This window comes from Patella vulgata, chromosome 2, assembly GCF_932274485.2.
Source record: "Patella vulgata chromosome 2, xgPatVulg1.2, whole genome shotgun sequence".
Taxonomy (NCBI): Eukaryota; Metazoa; Mollusca; class Gastropoda; family Patellidae; genus Patella; species Patella vulgata.
The window spans coordinates 49,673,997-49,688,078 of record NC_065880.2 but is presented as its reverse complement, the minus strand read 5'-3'; the positions used below and the strand labels follow the sequence as shown (position 1 = coordinate 49,688,078).

Below are 14,082 nucleotides of genomic sequence, written 5' to 3'. Positions count from 1 at the left end.
TTTCCAAATATGTATAGTTTGTTTAATAGGGAGGACCTTGTAGCGGAACTGTGTTTCTAAGCAAGCTAAAAATTTTGGTTGCAGGCCTACTAGACTATACGACAAAAGTTGCCGGGCATAGAGGCGTTAATGTAAAAACGGACCACTTTACCATTTCTGAACGAATAAGAGATCTTAAATTCTTAACAACTGGATATATCATAAATAATTCTCAATACGGCTTAAAATGGTGCAAAGGCATAGTAGATGAAATTAAAATGACTCACTATTTTGGTGAAATGTCTTGTGATCTGTGAGATCCAAAATAATCAATTCCATCATATTATGCCCCATTGTATTGTTTATGGGGGGGTGTGTGTGGGGGGGGGGGGGTCGCATAGGATGTGTCATTTTTAGCAGTATCATTAACATCATTTTCAGCATTATAAAAGAGACATTATAAGCTATATAAAACAGTCATTCATGTTATGGAAATTCTGACCGCCATTTTGAATTTTCCCCATCTTGGAATTTTAAAACTCTTTGTTTAGATTAAACAAACATTGTAACATTGTGCAAGAGCTAAATCTGCCTATTGCAGGTCTTTCTTTAGGCCTGAAATGTTTTCTAAATTATTATTTAGACATTAATTAACTGACCCAGGCCATAATCAACTCTCGATGGCATCGGATTTCTCCGATATTAAATAAATTAGAACGTATCAGTCATATTTTAATTTAATCTAATCTACAGTTGTTGAAATTATTGCACGTGTCTTGTCAAACCTTCAAAGGCTAATATCTTCGCTTGCAATAGAGTAATTTGAATGAAATTGTCAAATTATTCATTTTACATTATCTATTTTCGAACTATTGTAGCAAGAATGGCTAGCTCTTCATCTAAATCTTACGTAATAAATCTTTAATTGTAAGCTCATTGGATAGTACATGTCATATCAAACAATGAAATGACTATTATCTGACATATTGGCCATTTTAGGAAATTTTGTCGCCATATCTATTCAATCACTTAAGTTGACCAAACAGATAATTTGGCTTATATGGGTCTGAACACGATTTGTTAGTAAACATACGAACAGACATGAAAAAAAAAATCGAAAATGTTGCTTTTTTCAGATTAATCTTTTATTTTAAAACTGATAGTATTGATTAAACAACATATATCATATACCAGCAGATGCAAAATTATATTATGAACATTTTGAGATATATTACATATCCATATAGGTGAAACTGTTGAGGAGTTATGAAGGCTTCCCCGACTCGCACTATTTCAAATAAGAAAAAAAACGGCGGCCATTTTTTTAAAGATGGCCGCCAAACTGACATTTGGCAAAGTGACCCGGAAGTCCATCAACCAATTTTGGACACTTTAGACCTAAGGCTAACTGAAAATCATAGTTAAACCAATTCATCAAATTGGTAATGAATATCTGCCTGTCACATGGACTATTAGGGTATAAAGAAAGACGATCACTTAAGAATTGCTGCTTGTAGGCGACACACAGACACACACATAGACTGGGGCGACAGCAATATAATATACGTCCACATTTGTATACAAATAAATTGCATTTATTAAAAGCAGATCAAGTAAGGGATCATATATAAGTCCATGTCCTTGGTTATCACATTCAAACACATTTACAGGTCTAATAAACGTTTACAGTATGAACTGAACAGAAAAATATATACACACAACGCAACTGCTAGGGTGTGCCACAGAGACAAATTTAAGCTTGAATAAAAGTTCAGCAGTAGGTGCATTGACCTATAAATAACCAAGCAGATGATGTTGTCTTCACATCTATCAAATAATGGTTATGGAATACAACAAATAATGGGTGACATTCTGACCAGGCTTCTCTTGTCTTTAAAATCGAAACAGTAATTGTATTTCATAGAATTAGGTCCTGTGTATTCATGGGTCTATATTAAGCACTGTTACTTATCTGTATTTGTCATTATTTTGGGCATTTATTAAACATGGATTAAATAAGGAATCATATAAGTCCATACCCTTGACTACCACATTCTAAAGCAATCATTAGATTCTTTTTCAATACTTGTTTACTTTCATAATTCGGTAACTTCAATAAATTGATACTGAAAAATTGGTATAAAAATATTTAATATTTAAAGTTTCAATTGTATAGATATAGACATGCATCATTGTGTTTAAAAAAAAGTACTTACCATTAATTTCTGCATCATAAATTCATGGCAAAGAAACTGCAGTCAGTTGAGAATAATATACAACACCTACCACAAAACTTTATTATCAGGTATGTAAATGCCTCAAATGAGAAGCATACCCTGCCTAATACATGACACCTGTCACTACTAATTAGAGTGATGGATTGAACATTGAGTTCAGTAGCAGAAGCTAGAAGATAACCTCAAGGGCAAAATCAACAAGCCAACAGTGAGGCTGATGTGCCCCGCCGAAATCCCCAAATAAATAGATGACACATATTAATTAATCGCACATTTATTTTTTTCAAAAGTATCGAGCAATCAAACTGATTATCAACTATACACTAAGTTTCATCACTCTCTATCAGATAGAATCAAAGTTATCTTGTCCCAAAGCATCGACCAAGGAAATTGCTTATCTCTGCTTAGCTTTAGCTCGATATGTTAATCATTGAATTCGGTCAAAACGAACATCAACATCAAGTTAGAAGCAGAGTTGTTATGTTCCAAAGTCTTGACCAATCAAAATGCTTATTGCTCCTTAGCCTAAGCAGACAATTCTCATCATCGAACTTAGGCAAGGTATTGATGTAATGAAACTATACACCAAGTTTCATCACTCTCACTTAATTAGAACTAAAGTTATCATGCCCCAAAGCATCAACCAATCAAATTGCTTATCTCTACTTACCATAAGCAGAAAATGCTCATCTTCGCACTCTATCAAGGCATTGACCTCATAAACACCTACACCAAGTTTGAACATTCTAGCTCAATTAGAAGGAGAGTTATTGTGTTCCAAAGTCTTGGCCAATCAAATTGCTTATCGTTCTGCTTACCCTCAGCAGAAAATGCTCAATATCGAACTTAGTCAAGGTATTGATGTAATGAAACTATACACCAAGTTTCATCACTTTCGCTTAATTGGAACTAAAGTTATCGTGTCCCAAAGCATCAACCAATCAAATTGCTTATCTCTACTTACCCTAAGCAGAAAATACTCACCTTCATACTCCATCAAGGCATTAACCTAATAAACACTAAGCCAAGTTTGAACATTTTACCTCAATTAGAAGGAGAGTTATTGTGTTCCAAAGTCTCGGCCAATCAAATTGCTTATCGCTCTGCTTACCCTGAGCAGAAAATGCTCATTATCGAACTTAGTCAAGGTATTGATGTAATGAAACTATACACCAAGTTTCATCACTCTCACTTAATTAGAACTAAAGTTATCGTGTCCCAAAGCATCAACCAATCATATCGCTTATCTCTGCTTACCCTAAGCAGAAAATGCTCATCTTTGAACTCCATCAAGGCATTGACCTAATAAACACCTACACCAAGTTTGAACATTCTAGGTCAATTAGAAGGAGAGTTATTGTGTCCCAAAAAGTGTGACGGACAGACGGACGGACAGACAGACAGACAGACAGACAGACCCATTTTAATAGTCCCCTGCTTTCTTCGAAAGGCGGGGGACAACTAGTTTTAATACAATAACACAGATTTGAAGAATTACGGTTTAGCCATCATATCAGCTATATGTCAGCTTTTCACATGAGAAGTGATATACATTAAGAAAAACAAGAAAAAGACCATACCATGTACTGGCTGTAGGCAATAGTATTTCAGTAGTAGCAGCAACATAGCTAATAGTAAATGATTGAGTTACATCACCACTACCAAGATTAGCAAATCCACCATAGGGTACTCTCGAACTAAAAAATTTTGTAAAAGAATCATAGTACAGAGACACGATTTAGAGGTAGAGAAATCAAATTTCAATATAGATTGAAGCACTGTATGGAGATAAACAATTCAAAAAATATCAAACATTTATCTTAATCTTATTGCATTGAATGTTGGCTTGGATTATAATCAGAAGTGTAGGTAATGTGAGTGATATTTCTTTGTCCTCTATTTGATTAAGGATATATGTGTACTCAGGTAACCTAATAACAGACCTATTCACACCATCTCAATTATCTATACCATCAACTTCCATTTTGTTTATGAGCATTAACAACTTAATACACTTTCCGTTTAAGCCTTGCAGGCACCACCACCTGGATTTAGTGAAGGCTAGGCATGAAAAATCATTATGGTTCCTTGAGCCTAGGATATTCCAATCGACTGTCCAGTTCCCTGACTATGTAAATATTATATTATGAGTAAAATGAAATGGGGTTTAACGTCCTACTGTTCTGCTCCGACTGGGTTAATGAAGACGGGCAAGGCCTTACAGTGTGCTATGAGGGAAATTTTGCCGCCCAGCGGCGCTACGGCTTACTCTTCTATCGAATTCCAACTGCCAAGGTATCTTTTATGTGCACTCCAATGTGTACACAGGACTTTGGTTTTCCGTTCCATTCGAATGACTAGACAGCTGTCCTTGTCAACCCCTCCGTCCTGTACCACTGACAAGGACAAACCATGCAGGAAAATCCTGATGAACTTTCTTGGCCGACACCTGTGGAGCGAGCCCAAGACCTCCTGGCTATCGAGCCAGCATCTTATGAGATTATGAGATTATGAGATATTATGAGATATTTTTCTTGTAAGCATACCTTCCTGTAACAAACTGTAATAATAAAACTCTATCTTCGTGTGTCATATCACTTACAATTTGCCAAAACCACTAGAAACAAAATACATGATATTTTATTGTTTAATATGACAAGACCTCTATGATTTAGACATTAAAAACAATGTCATGTTTGGTTAAATTTACACTATATGTTATTCGACGTCATAGCTGTAATCCCCATTAAATCGGTTCACTTGAGGAACAGGGTGACACTTCACAAGCAGCACATTCGGGAAAAGAACAGTGACGAATACCCCTTACATAGTTAGCCCTTGGATGATTGTGCCAAGGGACAATTTACCATTTTTATGTTTCATAAAATGACATTGAATAACAAATTATTATTGAGATTAAAAGACCGATATTTCCTTGATAAATTTAAACATACATTATGCAAGATCTAAATCTGACTATTGCAGGTCTTTCTTTAGGCCTGAAATGTTATCTAAATTATTAATTAGACATTAATTAACTTATCCAGACCACAATCGACTCTCGATGTTGTCGCTAGCCTGCGATATTTACTTAACGCTCATTGATGATTAAATAAAAAAATGGATAATCGAGACTATGTTTTTTATTATCGTACTGACTTTCGTTATGATGATTGAGGAAGGACCTAAAATTCAATCACTAAATTCTCGGTTCAGAGTGGATCAATTTGACTGAAATTTTCAGCAAATTCCCTTTACATGATCTAGTTTTTAACTAGTATAGTGAGAACTGCCAGCTCTTTATCTAATCTCCAATAATGTTTCTTTAAGCCCAAATCATTGTTGTGTTAACACAATATCTCCATTATCATGTTTTTTGACTGTTTTGAGAATCTTGGTGAAACATGTTGGCAGTTTAAACTCATTTTGTTTAAACATGTATTTTTATAAACTTTTTATCATATATCTGTATAAGGGATTGTCACAGACAGGCTCTTATGAAATATAATTTGTATCATCATAATGACATACGTATATATACACTTATATATTTCATAAGTAAGACGAGAGGAATGACAATGAACCTTATATCTCTATCTGTCATAATCCAAGAACATGATCCAATAAAACTAGAACGAAAAAATGTGTTGTTTAGGGGTCATTTTTTAAGTCCTGTCTGACAATGTTATGAGGTATAGACTATGAAACTAGGTATCACTATTGTTATAATAATAGTAACAATGGTAATATGATATAACTATTTCTATACATGTCCATCTTATAAATCTTGCATTCTATATTGTTTTTAAAGAGATTATGACAAAAATATTTAGCTTGATTGAAGGCACAAAACCTGATTAATTTCAATCAAATAACCTGCTGAAACTTGTTGAAAGATGTTGATTTGATGAGTGTGTCTCCATTAATTCGAGAATCTTCAATCAATCCCTCCCTTTGTTTTTACCTGTATTAAAGGTGTATCTTCTGTAAAACCAGTATACACAGTATTTTTTCTCCAATCATCTAAATCTATTTCTGGTGAACCAGATAACAATATTTCCTGCACATATAAAATACACTTATTTATTACATAATACTTATTTATAACACATACCAGTACTTTATTTATTATGCATGAAATATACTTATTACACATATAAAATATACTTATTATACATATAATAAATACTTATTATATACATATTACTTATTTATTACATGATAAAATAGTTATTATATTTATTTATTTATTACATATAAAATATGTTTATTTATTACATATAAAATATGTTTATTTATTACATATAAAATATGTTTATTTATTACATATAAAATACAATTATTATATGCATATTACATGTAAAATATAATTATTATATTCTGCATATAAAATATGCTTATTCATTACAAAGTTAGAAATTAATGCATAGCGATTGCCATGCAAGTTACCGCTACATTTTGCGCCCAGTTAAGGAGTAAATTTACTCCCAGTCATTGAGTAAATTTGCTGATTCATGACATATAAATATAAATATTTCAATGCTGATTGAGTTTGGTTCTGGTATTGATATCTGTTCAACATAAGTTCTTTAAAAATATCTGACATAACAGTGTTATTATTGTTGAATTTAAAATAATAAGGTTAAAAACAGTATTTTAAAATTTCCCTGGTTGCTTTATTGTGGTAAAAGTGTAAACCCAAATTACTAAACAAACACAGATGAACAGAAATTTACTTGTGATATTTTAACAGGATGAAATAGAACAAATTTTGCTCTAGCCTAAAGTTTTCATCTGTTGCATAGCATTTGTTCATAAGTTGTTGACTTTGATCACTTATTACCCCATTTAAACTACTGAAGAGCTTTGTCATTGTGGGCGTATATTTCATTGCCTAGTAAGCAATCTTTATCTTCCTTACATCTAGCTTACATAAGTTCATATGTTAAAGTGGCATTAGGTAAGATTAGATAAAGAGCTGACAGTTCTCGCTATAACAGTCCAAAAATAGATAATAAAAAGAGAATATTCTGAAAATTTCAGTCAAATTACTTCAATCTCAGCCTAGATAATGGCGATACAATTTTAGTCTAGCCCGATTGTCATTACTACCGTTATTATGATAATAAATAGAGTCTCGATTATCCATTTTTACGGTAACCGCATTGACCACAAAACCTATTTAAGTCTACTTATATTGCAGCCATTCAATGGCATCGAGAGTTGATTATGGAGAGAGAGAGAGAGAGAGAGAGAGAGAGAGAGAGACTAGGTCATTTCGGGACTAACATATGGTTCAATTTTATTTCCATAATTCGCTTGCGCGTAAGGGTCTTTAGCAGTGGGAGGAAACCCCCCAGTTGATTATGGTCTTGTTAAGTTAATTAATGTCTAATTAATAATTTATTATCAATTTCAGGCCTAAAGAAAGCCCTGCAATAGGCAGATTTAGCTCTTGCATAATGTATGTTTAAATTAGGCTCACGACACAATTTAAGCTCACTAAGTAACTGTCTAATTAATAATTTATTATCAATTTCAGGCCTAAAGAAAGCCCTGCAATAGGCAGATTTAGCTCTTGCATAATGTATGTTTAAATTGGGCTCGCGATACATTTTCAGCTCACTAAGTATGCTGTTCAGACACTTATTTTCAATCCAGTTCAAAATCGTCGGGGCTTTTAAGACAGGGTCATTTTAAATTAAAACGTACTATAAGTCAATCCAGTTTAAATATTCTGACCTCTTCGATCGGTGGTTAGAGTTAACTACGCATGGGTAGCTTCATATTCTTTATTCGGTTCTCGCACGCCTTCGATAACACTGGCACTGCATGGCCTTGCCAATTTCCCAGGAATGTCACTTACTATGTACTGCGCAAGTCCAAAGCGAGCTGGAGCCAGGGTCTTTAAGTCAATTCATTTAGACGGCCAAGATGAACGAGTTTAAAGCCTTCTCGAAGACAGGTCGTGAGCTGGGGTTTTTAAACTGGTTTATTTGCCCCCATTTGCGTTCAGACGACTAAGTTAAACTGGTTTAACGATACCTGGGGTTTTTAAACCAGTTCAATTTAAGCATCTGAATGGACTATTAATAAACATTTTATTTTTAAAGCACAAATAACGTATTTTTCTCCAAAGTTGTGTCTATCGTGTAGAATTACCTCCAGTCTATTGAAATACATTTCAATATTATATACTTATTTGATTAGTTTATTGAAATGAAATGAAATGGGGTTTAACGTCCTACGGTTCTGCTCCTATATTGGGCTAATGAAGACGGGCATACGCCATATGCCAAGGGATCTTTTACATGCATTCCAATGTATACACAGGACCTCGGTTTTTCGTGTCATCCAAAGGACTAGACAGCTGTCCTTGTCAGGCCCTCCGGCCTGCATCACTGACAAGGGGGAACCATGCCGGAAAAGCTGGATGAACTTTCTTGAGCCAGCGTCTTACCCACTTAGCCATGTGATCCCCGATTAGTTTATCACTTTCATTCTTGGCGAAATTATAAATAAAGATATAACCTGCTGATTCTAGCCAGTGTACTAACCAATCAACAGAATAATTTCAATGGGGTCTAGACAGTAAATCCCACTGCTAAGCAAAAGGTACAGTCCTTACCATGGTAACAAACATTAAACGCAAAGTACAATTAACACGCTAACAGTGAGGCTGATGTCCCCCGCCGAAATCCCAAAATAAATAGATGACACATACTAATTAATCGCACATTTATCTTTTTCAAAAGTATCAAGCAATTAAACTGATTACCAACTATACACTAAGTTTCATCACTCTCTATCAGATAGAATCAAAGTTATCTTGTCTCAAAGCATTGACCAATGAAATTGCTTAGCTCTGCTTAGCTTTAGCTTGAAATGTTAATCATTGAACTCAGTCAAGACATTCACCAAATGAACATCTACATCAAGTTTAAACATTCTACCTCAATTAAAAGCAGGGTTGTTATGTTCCAAAGTCTTGACCAATCAAATTGCTTATCGCTCCTTAGCCTAAGCAGAAAATTCTCATCATCGAACTTAGTAAAGGTAATGATATGATGAATCTATGCTCTAAGTTTCATCACTCTCACTTAATTATAACTAAAGTTATCATGCCCCAAAGCATCAACCAATCAGATTGTTTATCTCTGCTTACCGTAAGCAATGTTTATCACCGAACTCCATCAAGGCATTCACCTAATGAACGCCTACACCAAGTTTGAACATTCTACCTCAATTAGAAGGTGAGTTATTGTGTTCCAAATTCTTAATGCTCTGCTTACCCTGAGCAGAAAATGCTCATTAATGAACTTAGTCAAGGTATTGATGTGATAAAACTATACACCAAGTTTCATCACTCTCACTTAATTAGAACTAAAGTTATCGTGACCCAAAGTATCAACCAATCAAATTACTTATCTCTGCTTACCCTAAGCAGAAAATGCTCATCTTCGAACTCCATCAAGACATTGACCTAATAAACACCTACGTCCTACACCAAGTTTGAACATTCTAGCTCAACTAGAAGGAGAGTTATTGTGTCCCAAGAAGTGTGACGGAGAGACAGACGGCGGACAGACAGACTAACCCATTTTAAGAGTCCCCTGCTTTCTTCGAAAGGCGGGGGACGATAATATAGCCTTGTAACTACTTGTTTGAACAAACCCTGTTTATCTCAATCCTTTATCTAGTACCAGCATAAGTGATAAAAACCGTAACCTATAATCACTTACTTTATTGTATACTATTAAACAATAATTACTGCATTATTATTAAGTATATGTTTATATACCATACTCTACTGACTTCTTTCTGAATATTAAAGCTGTACTGGCTTTCAATAATTTTTATGAAAGTAATATGAGATGTACAACATACTTGTTAGAGTTTATTCTTCATAAAAGAAGACCAATTATTTATTGTATCAGGACTGTAAATAAAATATATTTTTTTTGTTGATCTTTTGACCAAGCAGTAAATCATTTTGACAAGTGTTAAATTGATAAAATTATCAAAATTTTATTTCATATTATACAAAATGCACAAGGGTAATGACAATATGTATATACATCTACATGCAGTCATATAAAAAGAAAATGCATCAAATCACTCTGTGTAAGCCTATTTATTTTTTTGTACCTAGTTTATACACTAATGAAAATCACACTTATCAAGTACTAGCAGGATACCCGGCTTCGCTCGGGGGTCATAACTCCGAAACCGGAAGTGGTAGACTAACGCCACCTGGCCTATGTTACTCCCCGGTCCGAGCTACCCCTATACCCCAAATTTCAGACTCGGGGCAGACCTAGTGTAGCCGCCAACCCCGAACAGACAGACTTCGCTCGGGGGTCATAACTCCGAAACCGGAAGTGGTAGACTAACGCCACCTGGCCTATGTTACTCCCCGGTCGGAGCTACCCCTATACCCCAAATTTTAGAGTCGGGGCAGACCATGTGTAGCCGCCATCCCCGAACAGACCGGCTTCGCTCGGGGGTCATAACTCCGAAACTGGAAGTGGTAGACTAATGCCACCTGGCCTATGTTACTCCCCGGTCCGAGCTACCCCTATACCCCAAATTTCAGACTCGGGGCAGATGTAGCCGCCAACCCCGAACAGACAGACTTCGCTCGGGGGTCATAACTCCGAAACCGGAAGTGGTAGACTAACGCCATCCGGCCTATGTTATTCCCCGGTCCGAGCTACCCCTATACCCCAAGTTTCAGACTCGGGGCAGATGTAGCCGCCAACCCCGAACAGACAGACTTCGCTCGGGGGTCATAACTCCGAAACCGGAAGTGGTAGACTAACGCCACCTGGCCTATGTTATTCCCCGGTCCGAGCTGCCCCTATACCCCAAGTTTCAGACTCGGGGCTGACCTAGTGTAGCCGCCAACCCCGAACAGACCGGCTTCACTCGAGGGTCATAACTCCGAAACCGGAAGTGGTAGACTAACGCCACCTGGCCTATGTTATTCCCCGGTCCGAGATACCCCTATACCCCAAATTTCAGACTCGGGGCAGACCTAGTGTAGCCGCCAACCCCGAACAGACAGACAGACAGACAGACAAACGACAGTCACAAATATATATATAGATTAAATATCTATATCTGTATGTATATTGTTTATATAACATAGTTTATCTTGGTATGTATGTATGTTTGTTTCTTATTTATTTTCTAAATTAAAAAATGATAGGTTGCCAGGCATCGAAACACAGCAGTTTAGTTGTTTGAACAAGGCAAAATTTTTATATATAGACTATAGCTGAAATTCAATATGATTCTTTGTTTCACTAATTCAAATAATGAAAAGAAATTTTATACAAATCAGAACTCTAAAAGTATTTAAAAGAAATTGTTAAAATTCAATAGGATTCTTTGTCTCACTAAAGTAAACTACACATATAAATGTAGTTTGCAGAGTTTTCACAAGAAATTGTAGGCGACAGCGAGAACCCCTGTACATGGGATTGATTGAAACCAAACTTAATTGAATCAATGACAGAACATGCTTAAGATATGAAGTGAAATGAGGTTTAAAGTCTAACTGTTCTGCTCCGACTGGGCTAATTAAGACAGGCATACGCCATACAGTGTGCTATGAGGGACATTTTGCCTGGACAGCAGCACTAAGGCCTACTCTTAAATCGAATTTCAGCTGCCAAGGGATCTTTTCGTGCATGCCAATGAGTACACAGGGCCTCGGTTTTTCATCCCACCTGAATGACTGGACAGCTAATCTTGTCAGGCCCTCCATCCGGCACCAATGACAAAGTGAAACCACACCAGAAAATCTACATGCACTTTCTCGGCCAACATCCAGATCGAACCCGTGACCTCCAGGCTAGGGAGCCAGCATTTTATTCACTGAGCCACCGTGGCTCCCCAGAACATGCTTAAGATAACATGATCACCCAACTAAAACGAATAAACTGAAGTCACACCAATCTGATTTTCAGGTCTTAGGAATTTACCACATTTATTCTACAAAATCAAACAAGTAATAGAAAGTATAATAAAAACTATTTATTCACATTCTAACTTCTGCAGTTAGCGAAATAAGTCTGGCATATAACTAATCTATAAATAGATGTTTCTAGCCCTCCAGATCCACTTGATCTGATATGTTAATTTGTTGGCTGTGGTGTCTGTATATTGTGCCCTGTGTTTTGTGTGGTCCCCCTGAGAACTGTTTTGCTTTCATGCTATTTCTTCCAAACCACATCTTTTATTCAATTCTTTTTTCCACAAGAGAGCCATGGTGGCTCAGTGAGTAAGAGTAACCTGGAGGTCCCAGTTTCGATCCCATTGTTGGTTGAGAAAGTTCTCCTTGTCAGAGGCGCAGGACAGATGGCCGTGAGAGGAACAGACTCTTTAGTCAGATGGATGCTAATAAAAACTGTGATCCTGTGTGCAGATTGGCATGCACGTTAAGGACCCTTGCCAGTTGGAATTCTAAATAAGAATATTATGCTGTAGCTGAGCTGTCCTGTCAAAATGTCCCTTATAGCACACTGCATCATATATACCTGTCTTCATTAGCCCGGATGGAGCAGAAAAGTAGGACGTTAAATTCAATTTCATTTCTTTTTTCCATAGACATTAAAACAAACATACCAGTTCATATTCATTGAATAACTGTACTAGACCATACGGTATGTAGTCATGGAAACCAGACAGAAAACTGTCAATCTGAGGTTTAATAGCTCTGGTCATTCGTAACTCTGTTACCAGTTGCACATACTGTTTCTGTAACATTGAAATAAACATTGAAAAAATAATGAGAAAATAAAAGTTATTAAACAATTCTTCAGTTTAAAAACAAAAAACATTTTTTAAATTTCCATTGTGCATCTCACATCTTTACTTACTGAGTGAGAACTTTAGCACTAAGCATTGGACTACTATGACACAACAGTAATAAGGTTTATAGGACAATATCACAGAATTCATAAATATTTTATTCATTTATGAATATGATAAGACAATTGATCTTTGCAATAATTTTCAGTTTGAATGAAGGCAATTTATACAACAGGGTTTTCTTTTTGAAAAAATTTACATGTTTTTGTAATTCTTATTTCATGGTTTCTCCCTATATTTTGAAGGTCATCTCCATATATTGAGAGTCCCCAGGTTGGCAAGTCTGGTCAGGACTGGTAAAAACGATAAAAATAAGATTATTCTTCAACGATTTTAATGAAAAACAGAATTCAATCTTTTACCTTATTTGATTCTGTTACACTAATATCTTTACCACCAGACAATAATTCTACTTCCTGCATCACACCAAACACGTCTGTTTCCATGGAAAATGAGAGATCTAAACCTAGTTCATCAATATTATGATCCAATATCCACTGAAAACCAGGAATTGAAGAAAGTAAACTATTTTAGTGGAATGGTTATAGATTAAATGGTTATGGAAGTTCTAACTATAATAGTTAAACACTAGATGATGTAAAGGGAATATGCTGAAAACTTCAGTCAAAAACCTTATTTTAAAATCTTTGCAGACTAGATTATCATTGTTAGGGCTGTCACAATGATTAATAGAGTCTCGATTATCCATTTTTGTATTTAATAATCATCCAAGGATATTGACCAGCAGATCGGATTCAAATCCAATGAAAATCTGACATATAAGATGGCATCGAGAGTTGATTATGGTCTTTTCATGTCTAATGTCTAATTAATAGTTCATAACATTTCAGGCCTAGTCAACATTAATAAATAGATGACACTCATTAATTAATTGCACATTTAGTTTTTTTTATTAAACACTGCGCAATCAAATGATTTATCACTTTGCTTTACTAAACAGAAAATACTCATCACTGACATTAGTGAA

The 14,082-nt window shown here is 35.5% G+C and overlaps 1 protein-coding gene across 2 annotated transcripts in view; it reads right to left on the bottom strand.

The window, feature by feature from the left end:
- Positions 1 to 1,183: 1,183 nt before the first annotated feature.
- Positions 1,184 to 14,082, bottom strand: part of LOC126810017 (E3 ubiquitin-protein ligase HACE1) — a 34,100-nt gene continuing 21,201 nt past the window's right edge. Inside the window, exons 21-26 of one of the 2 annotated variants that reach the window (XM_050534921.2) lie at positions 13,457 to 13,591; positions 12,849 to 12,980; positions 6,181 to 6,276; positions 4,763 to 4,833; positions 3,797 to 3,913; positions 1,184 to 2,105 (exon numbers count right to left, since the gene is read on the bottom strand). In XM_050534921.2, the coding sequence (XP_050390878.1) occupies positions 2,003 to 2,105; positions 3,797 to 3,913; positions 4,763 to 4,833; positions 6,181 to 6,276; positions 12,849 to 12,980; positions 13,457 to 13,591 (654 nt within the window). In that variant the 3' untranslated portion in view covers positions 1,184 to 2,002. Of the gene's footprint in view, positions 2,106 to 3,796; positions 3,914 to 4,762; positions 4,834 to 6,092; positions 6,277 to 12,848; positions 12,981 to 13,456; positions 13,592 to 14,082 lie in introns of those variants that run through there. The other variant, XM_050534923.2, reaches the window with a different exon arrangement.